Raw genomic sequence first — 9,565 nt, 5'->3', positions numbered from 1 at the left:
CCCTGAGCGCCTCTGTTGTGTGTGGGGCAGGGGGTGGGTGAGCCTTTGGTCAGAGGTGGTGATGGCACAGACCTTGGCTTGACCTTGAAGGGCTATATGCTCTCCATTGGGGTCTCTCTGGAGGCCCAGAGTTTGTTCCTACTTGATTCACTGCTTGCTGAATCAGCCTTTGGACCTGTTACCATCGAGAAAGCTGTCTTTGCCCACTGCCCCTGCCTCGGTATTGGCACAAGATGTAGCCTGCCCACCCTATTTCCTGGGGGTGTGATGGGAGCAGAGAATTGAACTTGATGGCAGGGACTGAACGTCCTACTTCTCTGCCTGCCTCTAGCCCCAATATGTTTGCTCTTTCATTGTGAGTATTTGATGAGGAAATGCTTTGGACAGGCACAACAGTCGCTTCATAGCAACCTGAGTTTAGTGGAAGTGACCAGAGGGTGGACCCCCCCATACAAGCACACTGGGTTTTAGAAATTGCGGAATAGCTAAACCTTTTTTATTCATGTTCCCAGTTCTCTTTGACACTTCTGTCCCTGCCCTTCCTAGAGGTAAAGCCAAGGCAAAGAAGGATGGCTGGCCCCCAGGTTTTTCAGTTGTTTTTTTCAATGTCCCTCAATAATGGGGTCCCTGTGGAAGGATGTATGTCCAGCGCTGCAGATGAGGGTGTGGCTATCTGCAGGTGTCTCTGTGGAATCCACTCGTTAAGCACTGTGTTGGAGAGTTGGTTTAAAACCGGCTTTTTCTAACAATGTGGCTTTGGTCAAGTCGCAGGCTCTATGAGTTTCAAGTGTCCCATGTATAGGACAGGAATGATAAATATCTACTACCTCACGCTCTCTGTTGTGAACATTGAGAGAGAGTGTATATGGTCGACATAATGTATGATGGCACGGTGCCTGGCACATTTTGAGAGCTCTAATGTTAGCAGGTATTATTTATTATCCTAAAGTTGAAGTTTCTGCACTATTTGGCCCCTGACTACTTCATCTTGCCTCTCTGTCCAATTTTCCTTGGCCTCTGCCTGGAATTTGCCCTTCCTCTGTCCCAAGCCTCCAACTTTGTCTTTCAAGATGGGTAGAGGGTCTCCTTCTGAGAAGCCCTGTGTGACCCCGTTTACATTCTCACCTCTATCTACAGATGTGTCTTTACTTCTTCTACAGTAACTGTACTATCAAATTCCTGGGCAGGGCTATGATGCCTGACTTAACCTGTGTATCTCTTAGTATCTGCACCCCTTCTAGGGCCTTGTAGGCTTACAGTAGACCCCTAATAAATGTTGGATGAATAAGGGAGAGTACCTGTGTATATTTGCTTTTTGAGTGTTTGTGTGTGAGAGAGACTGGTGAGTCCAAGCCTTTGTGCATCTCAGAGTGTCTCTCTAGTTGTGTGTGAGATGAGGGCTTGTTTCCAGGTGTGTCAGATGGGTACTGCGTGTGGGACTCAATCTCTGGCAGTTTGTGTCTGTTTCTGAGACAAGTGCATGTCTGCGTGGGTCTGTCTGTGACAGTACATCTGTGGTTTCTTTCCAATAGGGTGGATGAATGTCCGTTTGTATTCCTGTGACAGATTCTGGGTAGCTATTTCTGGATAGTTTCAGTGACAATGCTGCATGTCTGCTGGTGTGTGTGTGAGAGAGAGAGCGACTGGGTGGATCCACGTCTGTTTTTGTGACACTGCCTATCTGTGGCTCTATCACATAAGTATATGTATGTTTTTGGAGCAGTGCATGTGTGTCCTGAGTGTGTGTCTTCCTGTGACAGACTCTGGGTCTCATTTCTGGAATAGTACTAGTCTTTCTGTGACACTGCATGTCTGATGGTGCAAGTATCTTTGTGACAAGTTTTGGTGGTGTGTCTGACGGGACATTTCTGTGTCCTTGTCACATGGCAGTGTAGGTGTATGTGAATCTGTCTGGAGTGCCTTTCTGTAACTGCATCTCTGGTGTCATTCTGGGACATAACTCTGGCAGCATGCCTGCCTGACAGTGGATTTCAGTCTCTGTGACAGTACATATCTGTATGTGTTTAGGACAAGCTCATGGGAATATGTCTGGCAATATGTTTTTGTGTATTTCTCACATGGTACTTTCCTGTGTGTGTGTCTTTGGAGTGCATGTCTGTTTTCCTGCAGCATGAGGCCTGTTATTTCCAAATTTGTGGCTAAGGGTATTTTACCACCTCTCTGAGCTCTCGTGGTCCTTGTGTGTGTCTCGTCCAGAAACACATCCCAAGCGACCACCACCCTGGCTTGCTCCCACTTGCAAGAACCACCCCTCCTCGCCATTCCAGATTCTGTACTTGATGACTGGGCTCATGGCCAGGTCTAGCCAGGTCTGTCTACATTAAGGGCTCCACGGCAGTGGTGGTCAGGTTAGTCCTCCCTAACGGCTGAACAGGATCTTCAAGGATCCCTGGCTTTACTTCCAGGGTGGAGGCCACCTGTCGCCTAAAGGGCTCTGGACCTGGTTTGAAGAGTACCCTTCGGAGAGAGGGTCATGGATAACCACAGGCTGATTCTTAGAAGCCTTAGAAGGCCTGGCGTTATCTGCGCTAGTCTCGAGGCAGTGGCGGCCAACCAACTTCCTAGGAAAGGGGGCGGTGCATTTTTTTTTAAGTTTATATCTGCACATACAGACATAAAAACAACGCCGCGCAACGAAAACCCGGTTGCTGCGAAAGGGATTCCTAAAACCAGTTTCCTCTCCACCACGCGCCCCCCTTGTATGCATGCAGACCCCGCCCCCGCAGAAGATTCGGGCATGTATTTGCCTAAGGGGGTACTTGAAACGTTGAGGGTGGTATGCAAATAAGGGCTGGCTCCGATTGGCTGGGGTACAGCAGGTGCTGCGTCCGGATTGATCAAAGCCAAGTGGGCGGGGCCGTCGCCCCGGGCGACTCTCTCGGGAGGCTCGTGCCCTGTTTCAGTAGCGTCCGGGCTGGCGCGCGCGGCGAATCTTAGTGTTGCGCTCTTCGCCGGCCCTTCTGGGCCACCAGTCTCCTTACCTTCCATCCTGGCGCCTCCTAGTCCAGGTTCCCCGGACTCACTGCCCCGGGCGTCCACACCCTGCGGGCTCAGCGGGCTCAATCTGCGCAGCTCCTCCTCCATGTTGACTAAGCCTCTGCAGGGGCTCCCGGTGGCCCCCATGACTCCTACGCCGCTGCCAGGTGAGAGAGGCTCCCCCTAGTGCAACCAGGCCAGGCGGGCTGCAGTGGTTGAGGGCGGCGGGGGAGGGGGGGAAGGGGAAAGGGTCGCGGGTCGCCGCCAGCCTTAGCACGCCGCCACCCTGACTTCCTCGCCTCCGCCTGCGTAGGAGGCAAGGATCGGGAAGCGTTCGAGGCCGAGTACCAACTCGGCCCCCTCCTCGGTAAGGGGGGCTTTGGAACCGTCTTCGCAGGACATCGCATCACAGACCGACTCCAGGTATCCACCACGAGGGTCTTGGGAGGGCCAGGTGTGTGTGTGTGGCGGCGGCGGGAGCCCCAGGGCCGGGATGCTAATTGACCACGGAATGAGCCTACACTGTGTGAATGGTAGGGTAATGAGGGCCGGGATCCGGTTGTTGAGGGTGTCCGAGTGCGCGCGCGCAGATGCGCGCACACATGCGTGTGTGTAAGTCCAGGTGGGTATATGGGGGAAGGGAGAATTTTCAGGGCAAGAATTCTGGAGGTCCAGGGGAGTGAGACTGGGGAGTAGGGGGTCATGAGGACTCTAGACCTTGGAATCTGGGAGAGGTGTGTATATGTGGGAAGGTGGGGACCTAGAGCTGAGATTTTGGGGGATTTTGGAGGCAGGCGTCCAGGGTGGAGTCGTGAGCTCCAGGACCCCGCTACAAGATTGGGGTATCCTGGGGCTAGATAGGAAGATCAAGGGTTTAGGGTGTTAGGAAGTTCAGAACTCAGCACCTGGCATGAGGGGTCCTGAAGCTAGAGAAGGGAAAGCCCAGGGCCAAAGATGGTGGGAGAGGTGTACTTGGTTTTGGAGACTTGGAAGGGAGAAGCTTCAGCTCATTTAGGATTGTGGTGTAGGGGGGTTGGGACCAGAAAGACTAGGGTGAGGGTCCAGATTGGGAGATGTCGGGGGGTCATCTGCTGGCCCCCTCACTTCAGCCTGCTTCTTCAGGTGGCCATCAAAGTGATCCCCCGGAATCGCGTGCTGGGCTGGTCCCCCTTGGTGAGTACCTTTGGAGTCCTTTTTGACCTGGCGACGCCATCTCTGACGATGGATTTCACCTTGCTGTGGTTTGTATGACTCCTTGGGCCCTGTAACGGTGAGAACATTCCTACCAGTCCGTGTTTACTCCCCTATGGTGACATACACACCTCCATGCAGTTCTGACTCACCCCTGTTCCCCTAGAGCCCTGGATTCTCCCCTCCCACCCTCCTTTTTCATCCTCCTCCAAACATTGCCTCGGGGGCTGCCCGCAGGGCATGCTGGTGAGAAAAGAGGGGCAGAGGTCATTGGTTGCCATGGTGACGGTGGCTGCTTCTCTTCCACAGCTAGAGCTCTAACGGACAACTGGGCGGGTCTGGGCAAGTTGTAGGGGCGGGAGTGCCCCCTGGTGGGCTCTGGGGGAACTGCGCCTGTGCAGGCTATGGGACTCAGAGGGAGAAGGTGCGCCTGCGCAGTAGCGGAATTTTTCAGCCCCGTGAGAAAACCTGTCTGTGACTGTGCGTGTCAGTAGATTGGCCAGGAGAGGGCCCCACCTCGGGCAGGAAGACTGCTTCTGGCAGTCCATGTGTTCCTGCAAAGCTTCTAGCGTGGGGTGGATTTTGTGGCCAGTACCATGTATGCCTTTTATTGAGCACTGACGGTATGCCTCAGATTTCGTTTCGTCATAAAAGCTTACTATGTTCCAAGCTCCACTAAGTACTTGTATTCAATACGGTTCTAGGTGCTTGGTGACAGTGACAAAAGATCACATGATGACACTATTGAGTTCTTGTTTATGCCAGTTCCTTTGCAATTAATTACTTTTAGCTATTTAACAAATGTATTTTAGCACCTAGAATGTGCCAGTTCTAGATACTTGGCAATATATTACATTTATTGAGCCTTCTTTTTGCACTAATCCTTTTCTACTAATTGATTTCACCTATTTAACAACTATACCAGGCACTGTTTCAGTGTTTGAGCTGTGTCAGTGAAAAAAGCAGACAAACCATTACACAATAATAGTATTTATTGAGTGCTGTGTCAGATCCTATGCTATAAAGTGCTTTTTATCTATTTAACAAACATTTATCAAGCACCTACTGTGTGCAAGGTACTATTCTAGTTTCTTTGGAGATGTCAGTAGACAAAACAGATAAATGACTACAAAGTAGTGTTCATCAGTTGCTTCTGCTGAAGGCTTTTGTTAAGAACCACTTTCATTTATTCTTCAAACATTTACTGAGGAAATTCCCTGGTGGTCCAGTGATTGACAGTCAGCACTTCCACTGCTAGGGCCCAGATTCAGTCCCTGGTTGGGGAACTCGAATTTCAAAAGCCACAGTGTGTGGCCAAAATAAAGAAAAATTTACTGAGTTCCTATTACATGCCAGATGTGCATAAACTTTGGCTTTTTAAAAATTTTTTGGCTTATTTTTAAATTAATTTTTAATGAAGTTAGTTGATTCACAGCATGTTAGTTTCTGGTGTACAGCAAAGTGAATCAGTTGTACATATATCCACTTTTCCAAGATTCTTTTCCCATGTAGGTTATTAAAGAGTATTGTGTAGAGTTCCCTGTGCTATACAATAGGTCCTCATCAGTTATCTACTTTATATATAGTAGTGTGTATGTGTCAATCCCAATCTTCCAATTTGTCTCCTCCCCCCCCCGCACCTTAGGCTTTGGCTTGAATCAACTTCCCAATGGCTATATGAGTTTAAGCCCTTAAGATGAGAGAACTGTGGGCCCAGGAAGGAAGGGGGTTGTTTAAGGCCACATAGTCAGGAGACTGAGGACCTATGATTTAAGTTCAGATCATAGATCTGAGAAGTCAGCCTCAAAGCTGCTAGCCTGACATCTGTGTTCTCTTTTCTCTCCCTGCTTCCCCCCACAGTCAGACTCAGTCACATGCCCACTGGAAGTGGCACTGCTATGGAAGGTGGGTGCAGGCGGTGGGCACCCTGGTGTGATCCGCCTGCTTGACTGGTTTGAGACACCAGAGGGCTTCATGCTGGTCCTTGAGCGGCCTCTGCCTGCCCAGGATCTCTTTGACTACATCACAGAGCAAGGCCCGTTGGGTGAAGGCCGAAGCCGCCGTCTCTTTACCCAGGTAGTGGCAGCTGTTCGGCACTGCCACGCCCGTGGAGTTGTCCATCGTGACATCAAGGATGAGAACATCCTGATGGACCTCCGCCGGGGCTGTACCAAACTCATTGATTTTGGTTCTGGTGCCCTGCTTCATGATGAACCCTATACTGACTTTGATGGTAAGTAAGCCTTCCCTAAATCTCTGTGGAGGGAGTTTTCACCTTTTATCTTTTTGGCTTCTTGACTTTTGACCTCCATTGCTGGGGTGTTCTGTAATGCTTGATCTATAGTGCACCTTTATAATGTTCTTGGTTTTTAATATTAGGTAATTTCAAGCCTTGCCCTCTAATAAAGTCCATCCTCTGACAATGCCCTGGTCTTGTTCTGGGCTCTTATTCTGATGAGGGGATCCTATTATTACCTTGAGTAGTCTTTTTCTGGTAAGGAGGTCCAACTGTACCTTTTAAGTGATTTTATTCCAATGAGCTTCTATTCTGGTGAGGGGACCCTGCTCATATAGTGAGTTCTCTTAATTCTAGTGAAGGGACCATACTTCTGGAGATGGTGGGGTGGGAGAAGGGCATTATCAGAAAATGGTCTAACCTGTGGTTTGCATGCAGGGACAAGGGTGTACAGTCCCCCGGAGTGGATCTCTCGTCACCAATACCACGCCCTTCCAGCCACTGTCTGGTCACTGGGTATCCTCCTCTATGATATGGTATGTGGGGACATTCCCTTTGAGAGAGACCAGGAGATTCTGGAGGCTGAACTCCACTTCCCTGCCCATGTCTCCCCAGGTGAGACTCACCCCCTCTAGCCCACCAGCCTTCATCCCTCCCAGACACTGGTTCCCCCAACTCACTGCTACTCTCCTGTGTGCTTCTGATCTGCAGATTGTTGTGCCCTAATCCGCCGGTGCCTGGCCCCCAAACCCTCTGCCCGACCCTCACTGGAGGAGATCCTGCTGGACCCCTGGATGCAGACAGCAGCCGAGGATGCATCCCTCAACACTCCCAAAGTGGGTCCCACCCCTTTGGACTGGTCCCTACTGCCCTAGTGCTGGCTGGGGCTCCCATTAGTTGAAAGTCATCCCGTGGCCATGCCGCAGGGATAGATGGTTATCTGTTGATCTGGTTTTACAGGTCTCTGAAAATCCAGTGTTAACTAGGGTCAGAGACTGGGGATCAGGGGTAAGAGGATATAACCAAGTTTGCCCAGGTCCCATTCCAGTCCTTCTAAGGAGCCTTCTTTGTAGAACATATGCTCTCTTATTCTGGAGGGGCTCCTTCTTTGCTTCTCGTTTTGCTAAGGATGTTTATTTGGTTGAGGTTACTTACATTCTGATCCCCCCCAGGACTCTTATTCTGATGAGTAGTAACCCCTACACTGGCACCTCCTGCTACTACCACACAAACTTAGTTTAAATGCTCTGATTTGGGCAAGGGTGCTTTCTTTCGAATACCCCAGTGGCTCTTATTTTATCAAAGGGACCCTTTCCCCTAGCCTCGGGTCCCATATTAAGTCAAGCTGCTTGCCTGCCTCAGCCCAGGGTTGTTTATTCTGGGGGAGGTAAGCCCTATTGTTGTCCCAGGGCTTTTTTTTTTTTTTTTTTTTTTTTTTGGTGAGGGGACCCTACTCTGTTATCCCAAGTGCCCTTATTCTGGTGAGGAAAAACCCCACTTTTCATAATTTGGGAGGGAATGGGAGATGGACACTACTAGAGTCCACGAGGTTGGGGTGGATGGTTTTTTGGGGGAATAGGGTGGGGGAAATAAGTCTTGTTGTTTGTTCTCCTGGGGCCCCACCCTCCATCTTTTTCAGATTCTTGCTGCCTCCTTCTGAGCCAGGGTTGTCCAGTTGCTGAAATGTAAATACTTATGTATTGGGGAAAGGGAGCTCCAACTGTTATCTTCCTCTTCCTTCCCCTGCCTGGATTATTTAAAAAGCCATGCGTGGAAACCCACTATTTAATAAACGTAATAGAATCAGAAGTGACTGGTTATTTGTAGATGCAGTGAGGCATTCGTGGAGCATCTACTGAATGCTGAGCCAAGAGGGAGATGGATTGGATCTCTCCTTTGTCTGCAAGAAGCCTCAGTCTTGTGGTACCATCCTGAAGATCTTTTATGGGTTCATTTAAGGAGGACCACTTGCCAATTGGCGCTAGGGGTAAAGAACCTGCCTGCCAATGCAGGAGATGTAAGAGATGTGGGTTTGATCCCTGGGTCGGGAAGACCTTCTGGAGGAGGGCAGGGCAATCCACTCTAGTATTCTTGCCTGGAGAAATCCCATGGGCAGAGGAGCCTGGTGAGCTACAGTTCATAGGGTCACAAAGTGTTGGATGCAACTGAAGTGACCTAGCATGCAAGGAAGACCACAAAGAAAAACTTGATTTTCCCCTCAACTCATGTAGCACCCAATATGTGCAGAAGGGCTCCTCTGGAGATATTGTAGATATTGAAGACATCTGGAACACACTCCCAAATCAGTGATGGCCAGTTTAGAGGCAGAAAAAAAATCCCTTTCCCCCAACCCCAGGGGAGGAAATCCTTCCCCATGGGAGAAGAAAAGCCCTTTTTGGGCACTGGTGGGGGTGTGGTGGAGGTTGAGTGCTGATAGGAATCCTCCTAGCCCTTGTTTTCTAATAACATCCAAGGTGTAGTCACCTGCTTTGCCCCAACCTTTTCACCTCTCCCTTGTCTTCTTACCTGTTCATCCCTCTATTCCTTAACTCTTGACATACTTGCTCTACCCTAATCTTGTCCTGACCTCAGCTGTACCCTCTCTTGCCATGCTTTCAAAAGATGCGTGCTAAGTCGCTTCAGTCGCGTCTGACTCTTTGCGACCCTATGGACTGTAGTCTGCAAGGCTCCTCTGTTCATGAGATTCTCCAGGCAAGAATACTGCAGTGGGTTGCCATGCTCTCTTCCAGTGGATCTTCCTGACCCAGGGACTGAACGCAAGTCTCTTATGCTTCTTGCATTGGCAGGCAGATTCTTGACCACGTGCCACCTGGGAAGCCCCTAGGGAATTCCCTGGCGTCCAGTGGCTAGGGCTTGGTGTTTTCACTCCCTTGGCCAAGGTTCAGCCTCTGGTCGGGGAGCTAAGATCCCGGAAAGGCGCGGCCAAAAATAAAGCTAATCTGTAAGCCCCTCACCTCCCGGCTTACCTATCCCCTTCTCACTTTTCCATTCTAAATGGTGACTCAATTGTCTTCCCTTCTCAGTCTCAACTCTCCTGTGCCTTTTCACTAGTATATCCTCACCTGCCCTGCTCGCTTATCTGCCAGACCCTCACCTGCCCCTGACCCCTCTCACTTCCCT

General features: G+C 50.1%; 1 protein-coding gene across 3 annotated transcripts; it reads left to right on the top strand.

The window, feature by feature from the left end:
• Positions 1–2,922: 2,922 nt before the first annotated feature.
• Positions 2,923–8,230, top strand: PIM2 (Pim-2 proto-oncogene, serine/threonine kinase). Of its 3 annotated transcripts, XM_081564819.1 has the most exons (7): positions 2,923–3,164; positions 3,311–3,420; positions 4,120–4,170; positions 6,049–6,421; positions 6,863–7,039; positions 7,136–7,260; positions 8,064–8,230. In XM_081564819.1, the coding sequence occupies exons 1-7, from the start codon at positions 3,104–3,106 to the stop codon at positions 8,082–8,084; spliced, it is 918 nt and encodes a 305-aa protein (XP_081420945.1). In that variant the 5' UTR covers positions 2,923–3,103; the 3' UTR covers positions 8,085–8,230. The 3 variants fall into 3 exon arrangements, with proteins under 3 accessions (XP_081420945.1, XP_081420943.1, XP_081420944.1); XM_081564817.1 differs by lacking the exon at positions 8,064–8,230 and having other exon boundaries at positions 7,136–7,743; XM_081564818.1 differs by lacking the exon at positions 8,064–8,230 and having other exon boundaries at positions 4,120–4,174; positions 6,053–6,421; positions 7,136–7,366.
• The last annotated feature ends 1,335 nt before the right edge of the window (positions 8,231–9,565 follow it).

The sequence above is a fragment of the Giraffa tippelskirchi genome, chromosome X (assembly GCF_054371585.1).
Source record: "Giraffa tippelskirchi isolate mGirTip1 chromosome X, T2T-mGirTip1v1.2.pri, whole genome shotgun sequence".
NCBI classification, from domain to species: domain Eukaryota; kingdom Metazoa; phylum Chordata; class Mammalia; order Artiodactyla; family Giraffidae; genus Giraffa; species Giraffa tippelskirchi.
This window is presented reverse-complemented; position numbering and strand designations above follow the sequence as displayed.